General features: G+C 38.6%; 1 protein-coding gene across 1 annotated transcript in view; it reads left to right on the top strand.

Moving 5' to 3' along the window:
* Positions 1–657: 657 nt before the first annotated feature.
* Positions 658–15,879, top strand: part of LOC106933582 (dedicator of cytokinesis protein 9-like) — a 47,318-nt gene continuing 32,096 nt past the window's right edge. Inside the window, exon 1 of the mRNA XM_088014559.1 lies at positions 658–1,990. Within this exon, the coding sequence (XP_087870685.1) occupies positions 1,877–1,990 (114 nt within the window). The 5' untranslated portion in view covers positions 658–1,876. The remainder of the gene's footprint in view (positions 1,991–15,879) is intronic.

The following is a 15,879-nucleotide window of genomic DNA, read 5'->3' as shown; positions in this document are numbered from 1 at the left end:
AGCCCACAGAAGCATTTAGCTATAAAATTAGAATGGAACAATGATGCTCTGTGATGTATTCATGTCTCTTTAACTTTTTTGACGTGTTGTAACGTTACAATAATAATGTAAAATACTAGAATTACAGCTGACATAAAACAACATAAAGTGGTGCATTATTTAGAAATTGAAAGCAGGTCACAAATGGTTTGTTTGTTTGTTTTGTAAACCTGACCCTGCCGGACAAAAGCAGACCCACAGCATAATGCTGGCACCACCCTGCCTCATCCTAATGTTGTGTTCAGGCTTATGCGCCATGTTGGTTTCCCTTCAGAAATGTCATTTTTAATGGGCCAAAAACATCAATTCAAAAAGAGAAGCTTTAGTAAATTGTGTTCTTTCTACAGGCTGTCAGTTTTAATGCAGATTAAAAATACAAGTTAAACTAGTATTTCTTGACTATAGAGCATTTCTAGTGCTTAAACAAATCTTATAAGTTAGTGTTAGCTCAAGAAATAGACAAATTAATAATAAATGGCCAACCACAAAGACGGAGCAGAAAAATCAACATTTATCATTAAAAAGAAGGGAGCACTTTGAAGAAAGTCTGGCTCATTTGATATATATATCATAAAGAAATGAGGGGGTGGTTGAAAACTGCTGCACATAAATAATGCATCATGACAGTGAAGGCACCAAACAGATGTTAAAATAGTGATACTTTACTGCCTCTTTGTGGTTAAACCACATACTGTAAAAGTGAGCAAAGTGTGTTTTTATTGATAACTTATTAACAGCAAGGAGCATAATAAAAATAAAACATTTGTTACAAAATTTATTTTATAGTATTTTTCTCTAAAAACATGACATCAACAAAATGTCTAGAGACAACAGGGATGGATGTACCTCAAATAATTGACTTTGTGTCTGTGCAATAACACCATCGTTACTTTGTATAATTTGTAAGGAAATTGCTGCTATTGTAAGAACATTTGTAATTCGTCGATTTTTCCTTTGTCCTAGCAATATTTCTTGATAATAAATTCCAAACAAGCTGGATTTATCAGGTACAATTGTTATAATATTATATTATTAAAATGATCATTATTATTACTCCAAAAGTAATAATTAACAACTGAAATACACGACTAAGTTTTTTTCTTTTACACATTTTTTTTTAATCAAAACATATTGCTTTAGTATGTAGAGTTCAGTGATGACTGTAACTATCATCAAATATAGAGATTGGCTGTTTTTCATTAGGAATATGAGAAAAGCTTAGGTCCATTATAGGCACATTGTGTTTCATATAGTTTTTATTTAATTTTCTCATTTATATTTTAATTAATCTGTTTTTCCAAAAATACTGATATTGGTTTCCACTCAGAATATGACGGACATATTTGTCGCAACATTTATACCCCTCTGTAGTTACATCCATGTTCCAGCAGGTGGCGATATCGGACTGCGGTATGTTGAGATCAACGCGTAACTGAGCGGATTTCAATGTTTTGAACTCATGAAAGCTCACTGTGTCACATCAGAAATTCAGACATAAAGCAACTAAAACGCAAATTAAAGAGAGATGTAAGGAAGCCGAATAAAAACTTCGAAAATAAATCATAGGATGTGGGCTGGAGACATGATGGGTGCCTTGGTTTTCGGTGCTGTCCAATTGGATACCAATACACAGAGAAATGGGCGTCACACTTTGGCGGAGTTGTCCCCGGGGCTCGTGAGCCGCGGCGTTCGCGATGAGCGACGGAACTTTGAAGTTTCACTCAGGTACAATGACATTGTAAAGCAGTATTACTATAAGATAGGCGTTCCCACTGACACCTCGGCATTACTCTGCTCCTCTCAGCACCTGGCTGCCCGATGAAAGTTGGACTGCGCAATGGCTTCTGCTCCACCTGAGCCGAGGAAGTTTACCAGGGGGCTCAATAAGCCTGGGACGGCGGCGGAGCTCAGGCAGAGCGTCTCTGAGGCTGTTAGAACTTCAGTGTTGATGGTAAGAAGGAAGCAACTCTCTCTGTCTCTACTGTCCTACAAGACAACTATATATAAAAAATGAAATACTATATGGGGCAAAATCAAACCATCATTTTAGGGACATTTGAACATGATGAGAAACTGCTGCCCACTGGACCAATGATGACGTTTCATATCACCGGAATGTGTAGTTATTTTGCCAGCTGCTACCGTATGTTTCCCATGCCTGACTCTAGTTACAACTTTCTCAAAGAGGTTGCCAGGTAACTGAAATGCACACTGGCAGCTTTAACTGGATGCATGCACACCAATTGGTACAATCTGTCACCTGATCCTTGCAGATGCATCTTGTAACGTGATGCGTTTGTCAGAAACACCAAGAGACAAAAATTAGAATAGACAAACTTTAGTTGTTTTCAGAAGATCTGGGTGCAGAATCCCTGAGTTTGCTTAATGCAGACACTAATTTAGAGGTGGTGATTATGTTGTGCTCACTTCTTCTGCGATTGTGTCTTGTTGCATAACAGTGATCAATATGTGATTGCTTTTTTCTGTCAGTTGCTGTTCATCAGAATAAGCTTTATTGGTCAAGGTTGTTCATTCAAAAATGGACTGCATTTAGTTTTCCACTCTGCAGATATTTATACAAAACTAAGCAGACATTTATATGCAAATATATGTATATGTATTCATGTGTCTTAATAGACTATGCCCAATTGTGATGTATTGCAAACATATTTGTAGCCTGGAACATTTTCTAATGTTATTATGGTATAACATCTTTTCTGGATTTTACGTACATGTTCTGTGATAAAATTGCTATGAAAGGTGGACAATGAAGCAACATTTGGAGAATTGTTTACAAATGCACATCTGAAAACTGCAGTGTATTTTTGTATGTGTAGAAGCAACTTTCACTGCAATTGTACGTGCGTGCCTTTTGGGGTATCACTCCACCTGCTTTGCACATCTAGAGTCTGAAATTTCTTGCTCCATCTTCTTTCCAAAATATCTTGAGGTCATTGTGCCTGCATAACATTTACCTCTGAGTTACAACTTTGACGTCTTTTCTCTTGGAATCAGGTCTGGACCGAGGTTTGTCTCATGTAAATGCCTTTTTCTAAACCATTTTTCTTGTTGCACTGGCTGTATGTTTATTTCAAATCTAAGCATCATGACTTTTTCATGCCCTGTCACAATTAACGAGTGCTAATGAGCTGGATAATAGATCAATATGTGTAAGACTGAGTCTGTGTACTTCTCATGGTTAAGTTGGGATAGCTATCACTTGTTCTATTTTGGATGGATCCTAATGGTGCAGCTGCCTCTTTCGTGTTAAGCATATATGCTGGTCTGGTAAATGCAAATATATATATAGCACACTGACCATGAGAACTTAGCACCGTTAGTTGCGCTGACATTATGACAAATGGGTCATGCAGGACTATAGTTTATGCAAAAGTTGTTCAGTCGTTGAACTGCACAGGTGGTAGAAATCATCCTTTTTCTTGGTAAATATGTGGCTTTTATATTGGTCTTTATCTTGTCTGCTTGGCAATTATGTCCCAGAGGCTCTTTAATTGTCCCCTTGCCCACAGTGTGTTTAGTGTCATAAAGGATACAGTTCAGAACTGTGGGTTGCACTTAATAATGCATGAGATGATGTTGGGTGTCCGCGCTATTTTTATACCTGCCCCCTTTCTCCTCACCAACTTGGTGTCATACAGAGCACTCTGGGGAGCATTAATTATGAATACCTGTGCATGCAATAAATCATCTGGACCTGAGAGTGAGTTCACTTGCAAACATACAGTATCAGAAAAACAAATCCACAACCCATAAATATTTTGTTGGTTTTAAGTTTTTTTTGTGTTTTTTTTTTGTTTTTTTTGGTCAAATTTGTTTGTTTCAGGCCATCAAATAAATTTTAATTCCAGACAAAGATAACTCAAACAGAATGCTGTTTTCAAATAATTATTTCATATTTTATGGGGAAAACTATGCAATACAGCCCGACTCTGTTCACTTTACTCTTGTACCGTTGGACTTAAAAAGTTTTTCCAGTCAGGAACAGTGGATCAGCATCATCAGCTGAGCTCCTTATTGATTTAGGTTATACCTCTTGGACAGAATCTTGTGTAATATTAATAGTACTTCCACCACCCCTGCTGCTCTGCCTGTTGGGGGTAACCCAAGGCTCCATTCTTGGACCTACAGTACATTTTCTCTCTACCTACTTCCACTAGGTTCAAACCTTTGGAAACACAAAAGTCCTTTTCATCTCTAACCAGACGACTGTCAAGTTTATCGTCCAGTAAAACGCACGAGCTTGTGCTGCCTTAAGCATCACCTTAATTGCCTTACTGCCATCCAAAGTTGGATGGCAGTAGGTTTCTTGCACTTTAACGAGAGTCAGATCAAACAACACTTGAAGGAGACAATTGGCAAATACCAAACCAAAATTATCTAGAAAAAAAATACAGAAACCGTGATTCAAGTGCTTATAACTTCCATATTTGATTCTCCTATTCACACGACTTCAGCACTTAAAAGATGTTGCAGCCTGATTTTTTTTTAAACACCTACAAGGAAAGGAATGATCTTTTAGCCATGCTTCACTGGCCTCCAGTTAAATTTAAAAATGTTTTCAAAATCCTTTAATTTTAACGTGCTTTAACTGTGTTGTCCCATGTTTTTCTTTGTCAAAACTGCTGCCTCAGTGTATGCTGAGGCAGCAGTGTATACGGCCAGCAGACCACATGCGTTTAGACATTCCGAAGACTCGATTAAAATTCAGAAACCGAACCAGATTGTTAGTTGCTGCTGAGACTTTGCAGTGGACTTCGCAGTGCACATCAGACAGGCTTTGTTTTAAAAATCTAACTTAAAAACACATTTACAGATTAAATCTATGACTATAGGGTTTTTTTTATTCGTTTAAATTCTTCTTTAAGTTCCTTTTTTTTTCTTATCACCACACTTTTGCTATTTCTTACCCTGACTCTGACTTCTGGTGAATTTAAGTGTTTCTGGACTCAGACAGAACCATAAATCCACATCAGCAGATTCACATCTCAAAGTCTCAAACGAGCAAAGTTGGGATTTTTCAAATGGTCTAGTCAAAGTCCAAACACAAACACAATTGAAGTCATTCATTCCCTGTGGTTGAATTTACTTGGAGAACAATTGCACAGAACCAGGTTGGTTTATTTGTTCTGGTTATCTTTGACACCAAAATGTGTTTTATCTGAACACGAAGTTTGAAAAAAAGAAGCAAATAACAAAACTGTAATGCAGCAAATACTTTTTTGAACCTGCGTAGATAACTTTAAATAGGTGGGGCCGCTTGGTGAACGCAACAGAGGCCAAGCCATAAAGGCGGCCCCTGCAGGTTCAGAAATGACTTCCAAATGTGAGAAATGTTGGCAGTGAAGCCTCTGTTGGCTTCATTCCTCTCTCTGTTCCTTTACATAAAGCTCTGCTGGCATTGCACCACGCACGAATGTTTCTTTTTTTAATACCTCGAGTTAATTTCTTGCTCCTGTGCAGAGCCTCCCGAGACCTTCCTGCCATCTCTGGTTTTTAGGTACAGTAGCTAAATCGGTGAACTAAGAGTCAACTCTACACCAGAGGATTTGGTCTGATTAGAGTGTTAAAAACCTGCTACTAGATAATCTGTAGATTTGCAGATGCTTTAGCGCTGCTGACCTATATCTGTGCCACGATGCAGAAGTTGATATGGAGTGTGGTTCTCTGCTGAGCTCTGTTGTCCTGAGAAACCAAAGCTACTGATTTTCTGGTCATGTGGTTTCTTTTCCTTCTCATTTCGACCTGCTCATGTTTTGCGGAGCTCCCATCCTCGACATAAAATATATTTAGGATGAAGGCTTGCTAAAGCATCCATATCACTTGTTTACTTCTTTTTTTTTTTCTTTAAAATCTGTTACAACAATCAACTTTTGCGCTATTTAGACTTTCTAAACTGTATCCCTGCCTGTGTGTTTACATCACACCCTCTAAGTGTGACTTTTTGGTGCTGTGTGGGAGGACCTTTTATTTTTTTCTTTCTCTTACAGCAGAATGACTTTAATATAGTCGCGACTAAGACAACATCAAAAAAGCAGCCAGTTTTGTGGGGCGGGGGGAGGAAATGGGTAGCGACCTTAAAAATGTGCTTCAAGCCAGCTGACATCGTTTCAATCCAGGCTCTGCGTAGCATAAAAATAGCCATTTAATATGAAAAACGTTCCCCTCAGGTGGCCAAATAATGTGGTAATGGGTAAAACTGGAGCACCTCAACTGAGAGACCCACTTAGAAAAGCGTCCAGACAAGTAAGCAGGAATACGACTCCTTATACTGGTTGGTAAATTCTGCCAAATTCTTGTCTGGATAAAGTCTTTCTGCACACAGATGATATTCCAGTCCACGACAATACCTGCAGGCCTTTCATGAGACTCTCAATATCTAAATCACGTGTGCGACCCAGATTCAGCTCTAACGGTCATTATCATTAACCCAATTTTCTTTTTCCCTTACGAACTGCTGCAGAATTGGAGAAGAAACGAGGACAAAGACAATGGGAGAACAGTGTCTCTGGTTTGTGAAAATACAAAAGTGCAATTTTCAAACCAACCTAAACGTGCATAAAAATTAATTGCCCACTAAAAGCTCGCTAGCCGTTTGTTTTGTTGTTGTTTTTGTCTAATGTGAGATATTTGTGTTCTTTTTGGTTTACGGTGGTTTTGACTTTTTACTTTAATTTGTGAAGCAGAAAAGATGAAAATACATATCTAAACATTTCCCTGGTACTCAATGCACCCATATGTTTTTTTTGTTTTTTTTTTTACAATAACTATCAGATGTGGGCGCTTGGGGATTAGTTATTTTTTCATGGTGGAATAATTCTTGAATAAACAGCATCATTGTGTTTGAATCCACAAGTTTATAATTCTTGTGGTTTTTCTCTGATCCTTTTGGACCAAAAGTTAAATATAGGCAGGAATATGGACACATAAATTCACTTTAATCATTTAATAGAACATACCGAAGGCAGTGGAACGTCCACTAACTGAATCATGATTACTTACTTTTTTGGAGACAAGTTGACAGTTTATGTTAATTTAACCAAATATGTATTGTATGTATATATTTGAGCATCACAGTTTTAATGGGGAATGAATTAAACATAACTTGCTACAAATTTAGATTTGTGAACCCAAAGCTAGGTTTTAGAAACTAAAGCAGTTTAATCATTCCACCCAGAATAATAACCCTAATTGAAAGCCCTGAATAAAGAAGGTTTACCTATAACTTATCAAAAAAAAAAAAAAAAAAAAGTTATTGAAAGCTTTATGGTGATCAACACATTGTAGTGAAAGTTGCCTGCTGTGATTTATTTGTCCTTTTATTCCTCTCAATACTTTCATAACTGTTGTCTGCCGGTGCATTTTGCTCAGACTTGCAGTCGGCCTGGCAGCGTTTGTGCATGCTGTAGTCTTGTGGTCGTGGAGGAATTTTTTTCTGTGGATCTGTTTTGACAAATGAGGTAAGGACCAGGTTTTTTTTTCTTTCTTTTTTTTCCAGTGAGTCATCAGATTTCAGTGCAGTTGCAGAGTTTTTAACAGACTGTTGGAGGCAGCAGTGATGCACGTCATCTGCCTTAGCGGCTCTTATTGCACCGTGGAGAAGCAATCGCGCTGTAGGGATCCCAACATGTAAAGACAAAGAGTTATAATGTACTATTCTATTCACAGCAGGAATCTTTTTGTTAATTTTAATTGACCACTTCTTCATAGTCAATGATTGCTTTCAATCAAGAATGTCTTTCTCTAAGCTTATAAAACCAAAAAACATTAATCGATCCCATTTTTCAATTTAAATCTTCAATTTGTATTTATTCTTATTAGATTTTAGAACAATGTAGTGCAATGTAGTGCAATGTAGTGAAGTGGAAAGAAAATGAAGCATGATTTTTGGAACTTACTCACAAATTAAAGCCCTGCTTGTATTCATTCCTCTTAACTCTGATAGCCCTAAATAACCACCATGTGCAGTGAATCCACATGGTGGTGGCAGCATCATGCTGTGGAGATGATTTTCTTCAGCAGGAAGAAAAAAACTGGTTGAAGTTGATGGTAATCTGGACTAAGCTGATCACAACAATGTAAATGCACACTAAACTTTTTAGATTGCAGTTTGTAAAAATGTCTCATTTTACTTCCGTTTCATAATTTCGTGCTATTTTTGTGTTGGAAATAACAATGCGTTGAGGTTTGTGGTTATAACGTGACAAAATGGGGAAAAAGTTCAAGAGGTGTGAATACTTTTGCAAAGTTATTTAATTGGACTTTTTTAGGACAGAAAACAGAACATGTTTTTCTTGTTCTCTTTGTTGAAAGTTGGGGGGAAAACACCAGGATCCATAATTATAATCACAGAAAGATGTGTCACAGTTTTGAGCTTACGTCATTTTGTGGTTTGCCATCTTTTTTGTTTTTGCAAACGATTCTTGTGAATTCTCTTAAAATGATGTCATATCCTTTCGTGGGATATCTTGTAGTTTACAATTGTCAGTGTAAAAGGATGTTGGGTGCATTACTGGCTGGATTCTGATTTAATTACATTAATGCCTCCTCTTTGATGTGGGCATACTGCAGTGTTGCTGTCCATTACAGCAGTTTTGTTTCCTACAATCTTGATCTTATGCAGTTTATAAATAAGCTGTGGGTATGTCAGGAGTGTCAGACAGGACTTCAGTGATGATCAACCATGAATTTGTTAGAGGTTCTGATTAACTTCCAGTTAATGTTCCAGAAATTCATTTGTGAACATGTTTCTTTACTGTTTGAATATTCAAAAGGCAGAGAAATACATTATTGTTGGTTTTTCTTCCTAATACATGTTAGCTTGCTGACTGAGCACAGCTATTAGCTAATGGCTATTGCGTGTGTTAGCCAGAGCGGCTAATTTCCTGTCCGCTACTCTGGAGAACACACAGAGTAGCTTTGCATTAACCAAAGTAATTTTTCAAAGCAAAATGAACCTGAGCTGTTGTGAACTATGGAAATCAGAGACAAAGAGATTAGCTGAAATATTTAATCATTTAGAAGTTATCTGTAAGAAAATGGTCTGCTTGCCATAAAATATCATGAAACAATTTGTGGGAATCATTTAGTACATTCTTGTTAGTAAAGTAACAAAAAAAGTAACAATCTTTTCTTGTTCATATTAACAATTCTTTTCCTCTGTGACACATTTCTTACCCATCTAGACATAAGCTAGCTGTGCGTAAAACACACACAGTAGTTAACTGTTTACCAGCTAACGCTACAGATTAACCAGATGGAGTGTACTAATTATTACATTTTCTTTAAAACCCACCTTATTGTGTTTTGAAGCATTAGATTTTTTTTTTTTTTTTTTTTTGAGAATGTATTGATCGAGAATAAGAATATCGGAGCTATCACATAATGGCAAAGTTGGCATATGCTTTGGAGTCAATAAAGAGTTTTTAATGACTCCAGACTGTATTTAATCTTCCCTAACTTATAAGAACTAGTCAAATCTGGACCAATTTATTTAACGTTGATTACACTGGATGTGGCACCGTTGTTTTGAAACTTCTAAAGACATTTAGCTACCAGTATTCTCAAGATTTACCTCTTAACTTTTCAATACTGTTCTGGGTTGCACTTGTTTTTCAGCAAAAGCTGGATAAAAGTGGGTGAGTGTGTCATATACTGATGAAATATTTACACCATCTGAGAGAAACTGCAGGATATCCCAACAGTCATTAATAAAAAACAATACATTTTTACATAAAAAAGCCCTACATGATTCAGGTCTTATTCTTGTCTTTGAAAAAGAAAATATGAGGACAGGGACACGTTAAAATATGTTAGAATAGTATAACCTTCGATTTAAGCATGTCTCATGCCTGGTTTTGTATGGAAATATAATCATATATTCAGACTTTATCCCATTATCGATGCATCCATTTTTCTCTCCATCCATCCACCCATAAATCTTAAATAAAATCTTAGAAAAATAGATTCTACATTTTAAAAACATACTAAAAAAAGACAGAAGACTGTAAATGTATGAATGGGAAAGCATCGAATGCTTTCATGATAAATGTGTTTGGACTGAGAACTAACGATCTGAAAAGTTTGTTTTGCTCGAATTCAGAGACAATGCATTGCTTAATTTTTAGTGTTAACATCTGCTAGCCTGCAGCGAAGACAAAAGAAGTATAATTATTCCTTGTAATTCCCCTTGAGAATATTCGTATGACATCAGAAGGATGACTACAACACTTGTAATACCACTGTCAGTGGGAGAAAGAGGAAGGAGGGAAAGACGCAGGGAGAAAGAGTAAAACATTGTCTGCACCAGCTGATTTATGTGGGGGCTAGTTTGTGTGTGTGCGTCTTTGTAACAGTCTGCTTATGCTGTGTAGAAAGCACTGCAGAGTCAGAGAAGTGACTAGGCTTTTCGACTGAGAGCAGGAGAGAGACGAAGGAGTTAAGAAACGAAAGCGGCTGGCTTGAGTGATTGATGACAAGGGTGAGGAAAAGGAGGAGAGAAGGCAAACTGGAGAAGGAGCAAGTGCCTCGACATTCGCATCATCCCCCCCAGCAGGAGTGAGGAAGGAAGAAGAGTCAAGCTGACGCCCTGCTTCGAATGAATGGACTGAATGAACACACACCATCCTTCATCCCTCATTCGTCCCTGCTGAGCATCACACAGGAGGATACAACTCGCCGACCCGTCTCCCAAGACTCTCTGCTTTCCGATATACAGAGTCTTGGATAATTGCAACAGTGGATAATTCTGAGTCTCCTCAACCGTGAATGTGGACCCTTTCAGTCCACCTGTAAAAAAGGCTTTGCCTCGATTTAAGACAAAGATTTAAGACAAAGGTAAAGTTCGGAAGATATGTTTGGGGCTTCTGATCCTACTGCCACCTGCAGTGGAGGCTCTTGATCACCGTGGAAGCGAGTGTCCGTTTTCATCATGGGCTGCACAACCAGTGTGGTTCTGTTGGAGGGGTTGCGTTCCATCCTCGAGAGAAACTGTACTTATGTCAAAGGTTCAGTGGAACTGGGGGCTCTGGAGGACGAAGAAGAAGCGCAGAGTCTTTGGGGATCTCATCAATGGATACCAACCACCGCTCTGGTAAACAATAGCTCTACTTTAGCCTCAAAATTGTTGTGTTTTAACCAGTTCTGGAACAGTTTGCCAAATTGAAATGTTCATTGAGCATCTTCTTTGTGAGTGAAAATTCCTTGCTAATATTAGAGGAAAATGGGCCAACTAGCTTGAGATGATAATATGTTAACAGTAGCTCGAATGAACACTTATTACAACCAAAGTTGATGGAAAACCACTTCTAAATTCACAATATGGAGAGAAACTAAGACTACACTTCACACATTCTCATATTAAGCATTGAAAAATGAAATACATTCCTAGTCTGCTGAGTCTTAATTTCTGTTATACAATTCAGATGATTGGTTAGAATTTGTTCCACAAAACATAAAGACATTACTCTATCCTGTCTTCACTCAATGGTTTAGGTTGATGGTGTTGGTGTATTGATAAATTTGCCACCAAGTGAGCGTTTTTTTAATCCATTCCTAAATGGGATCTCTGATAACTGTCCACGGTGACAACAGCTGATTGAGTCACTCAGTCTTTAATTTTGTTCTTCTGCTTTGTTTAAATATGAGCGTAGATCCTAAATCCAACATTTGCCCAACTGTTTTACACCAGGTATTGCTGTTAGCACCTCCTTCTGGTACCTCGTTGCATAGGAACTGACATTTCCTGGAAGCTGAAATGAAACAGGACCAGTGCCGAGACTGAACATCATACCCACGAGAGACAATGAGGACCTTACATTGGTAACAATGTGAGCTCTCCCTTTATACGATGGGTGGGATGGTGGAGCGCTGAATGGACGATCAGAAATGACTGCTGTTGTAACCAGCTGCTCTAACCTGGGCACAGTATCTAGAATTAAGAGATGAAGAAATCATATTTTCAGATAAGGCTTGATAATATATTTTTTCATAACATAAAAACGTTTTTTGTTTTTACTCAGGTTCTTTCTGCCTGATATTAAAATTGTTTAATTATCTGAAACGTTTAAGTATCACATCACTGCAACCTTGGAATAGCCTACTGCTAGGCTTTTTATATGTTTGTTTGTTAAATTAAGAAATTAGCAAATGTATTGTCATTATAATGGGGCATAGACACAGCTGTGTCTGTATGTGACATCGTCTTGCAAGGCAAGCCTATTCAGGGACTTTCTGCACTTCAGGAGATGCGAGTACCTATGAGAAGTCTGATGTCATTAGCACTAAGGAAACTCCCATCTCTCATATTAAGTTGCGTCAGATGTGTTTTCTTGCTCTTATGTTTTAATGCTTTGTTGCTCCCACTTTAATAGAAAGTGTTTACATTTCATTAGCTTTGTGACAGATCAATTGATTTAGGTGTGTTATTATTATTAAAAGGTGTACAACAGGTTGGATTTTCTCTGCTTTATGACACTTTGTCTCTTCAGGGAGCCTGTAGCAACGGTTGACTCCCAAACATGACGTCAAACCCGGCCTTATGCAATTCTCTCTAGACTTTTAGAGCTTCGTCTCTTCTTACGTTCGCAAGCGATGGGGCTTTGGGCGCACCTCTTGGGAAGGGTGTAGGGGACTCACGTGATCTAATTGGTTCAAGCTGAGTAAAAACAAATGGACGTCATCCCTCTCCAGCCCCTTTCCCCTCTTTCTTCCCTCTGTGAGAGCTTCGTTTTTTTCTTCTAAGCTCTTCCACAGATGGCCCTGTGAATTGATTTGTTCTCACTCCGTGTATGATCACTTTCTTAGACAAAGTAACACTTGTGGTATCACTAACACGGTACCAGTGGGTAGCTCTGGGAAGTTTGATGGTGTGAGAGTGCCGATAATGAGGGAGGGTGACCTCAGTGCAGACGGCATCTTGACAACGGGCTGATTATCATGCAGTGCTGGTGACACTGTCACCATATGACTTTTGGCTCTGTAGGGGCAGAAGTGATGCAGCATATTACAGCCATAATGGACGATAGTAAAGCCTCAATATGGGCTATTTTAAATAAAACACTTTCTCTAATTTTCAGCAGTAAATAATGCTTCTTCAGGTGGAAAAAAAAACCCTGAATCTGTATTATATTTTCACATACAACACTTTAAAAAGTTACCTGCTAAATAGGACTTACATAACCTGATCAGTTTAAACAGTTTGAGGCTTTCTAAGCTTTGAAGCTTTGATGAATCTTTTAAAGGGGTAGCAACAGGAAACACCAGCTTAAGCGGATTTTGCTGCATGTTTTTTTTTTTTTTTTTTTAAGAAAATGAGCAACTATGGCTTCATTTGTGTCCTTCCTGTGAACCAAAGTCACAAGAGCTTTATCAAAACCAATTTTAAATGTGACAAATATATCTGCACAGTGGCACAGTTGGTAGAGCTGTTGCCTTGCAGCAAGAAGGTTCTGGGTTTAATTCCCAGCCCCGGTCTTTCTGCATGGAGTTTGCATGTTCTCCCTGTGCATGGTGGGTTTTCTCCAGGTACTCCGGTTTTCTCCCACAGTCCAAAAACATGATTGTCAGGTTAATTGGTGTGAGTGTGTGTGTGCATGGTTGTGTGTCTCTGTGTTGCCCAGCGACAGCCTGGCGACCTGTCCAGGGTGACCCTGCCTCTCGCCCGGAACGTTAGCTGGAGATAGGCACCAGCACCCCTCCCGACCCCTCTGAGGGACAAGTGTGTAAAGAAAATGGATGGATGGACAAATATATCTGCTGTTATGGTGATTTTTATTTGTAACATATACGTTAGCCGAGATTTTCTTCCGTTTCGTGGATTCTAGGATTTTGACCAGAGTAGAATGATTAGGTTTTGGGCAAAATTTAATTCTTATGGAGCCTCATTTTTTAATTGGGGAAGAATGGTAATTAGCTGCAGTGCCAAAACTAAGAGTACATCTATCACCACATCTATTAGTAGATGTGATATATCTGTTTGTCTTTTGAGGGATTTTTCAGCCGATTACAGGTCAATTATGCTTCAGAGCTTCCAGCTCCGTTCCAGTGTTTTTCTAAGACATGGTCTCTCTGAGAGGTGCATTTCAGCCTGTCCCTTTGAAGCTGGCACTGTTGAAACAACTTATGCAAATGATCTGAGAACCCTGCAGTGCAGAAAGTAAAGCTCGCGCTCGAGCACACGCTTGCCTACTTTTGTGCTAAACTTTCTTAGCGGCAGTGGTGCTGAAACTGCAGCGGAGGAACGACAGCCTTTGAAGTCATCCTGACCCCTCAGCTTGTCATCCTACCTCCCCTCTTCCTCAGTTTGTGCACTCTGATGCTCTTCGAACTCCTCTGCCAATGGAGACAGTTGGATATTAATCATTCTCTTTGAGTCAGAAAGATCCAAAATATCACTGATGTGTGGGCGCTGTGCACAACACAACATGTTTTTTTGTCTGATTGCTATCGGTGTCATCGTTTTAAAACACACAGTGTGAGAGGAGCAGCTGAACCGAGGCCTCTTTTCTGCTACAAGATGAAAAGCCAGCAGCTGTCCACAGAGAGCGCTGAGTGTTACAAGAAACCCGGGGAAGCTCTTCCCGAGTCCTTAAACTTTAACAAGAGATTGTGTGTTGCACCTTAGAGCTGGAGAAGGAGGAAGTGACCCTGCTGTGGGAGTCTGATGTTGTAGATATACCAGAGAAGCAGTTCAAAGCAGAGGAAAAGTAGAAGTGCCAGTGTTGACTCTAGAAATATTGTTACTGTTACTGCTCAGTTATTTTGAGGCTTTTGTAGAGTCTGTCTTACAGGAAAACTCATCATTAAGAACAATCTGTATGAGAAGCACTTGAAAAACCAAAATAATGGGATTTTCCTCAGCTTGACAAGTAGTTTAGAAAATGCAGGTATTTGATATTTGCATAGATTTGCACAGATTATTGACATAGTGACATACTTTTGTAAACGCTATGTACTGCAACTTTAATTTGCCATATCAGCCCCAGTGATAATGCTAATTAGAGGACATACATTAACTTACCATGTCCCTGTGTTCAAATTGTTTTCAATGTTTTTAAAATTAACATCATTTTTGTCCAGATCTTTTTCTTTAGTTTCTTTTTAAAAATTGATCCACATTCTTAAAAGCAATGTCTGGTTTTCATTGGTTAACTGTCAGCAAATTGTTATTTATCGTTGCTTTCATCAGTTATTTTAGTGACCTTGTGGGTTTTCCAGTCATTAACAGAGGAGCACCGACAACTTTGTCCTCGTGTTTTTGGGCTAACCTTCAAGAGTCACACCAATAGGATCGCATTTTGGCTTTTATTTTTGACTCGGCGCCTACAAAAATAGACCATATTGTCAGTGCTCCACCCCCATGCTGGACAGATGGAAGGTGTTTGTATTGATATGCTGTATTTAGTTATCTCTAAAAGGCATTGTGTTTGCTATGGTAGATCGTCTCATTGACCCTCATCCATCCCAGTGTTCAAGAAATCTCATGGTTTGTGCTGAACTGTTTTTATTAATATACTGTTCTGATGAGCAATATGTTTTCACAACGGACAACGTTTTTGTTGATTTTTCTCACAAAATGTCTTCAATTTATCTAGTGTTTTTCTAAATTCATCATCCTCGTGCGTATGTCTTGTACGGTTGAGGTTGAGTGTCATGGTCCAGAGAGGATGTCCTTCTTTTTTATCGAGACTGTAGATAAATAGGCAGGTGGGGCTGGAACATGATGACGTGATCCATGGGTCTTTTCCAAGTTTTTAATGAGGGAGGGGTTGCTGTACGTCCTCTCCTGCTCCTGCTGCGCACATTCTTACATCTGTACAGCTG

The sequence above is a fragment of the Poecilia mexicana genome, unplaced genomic scaffold, assembly GCF_051168715.1.
Source record: "Poecilia mexicana isolate PSO_F unplaced genomic scaffold, ASM5116871v1 scaffold_2, whole genome shotgun sequence".
NCBI classification, from domain to species: Eukaryota; Metazoa; Chordata; class Actinopteri; order Cyprinodontiformes; family Poeciliidae; genus Poecilia; species Poecilia mexicana.
This window is presented reverse-complemented; position numbering and strand designations above follow the sequence as displayed.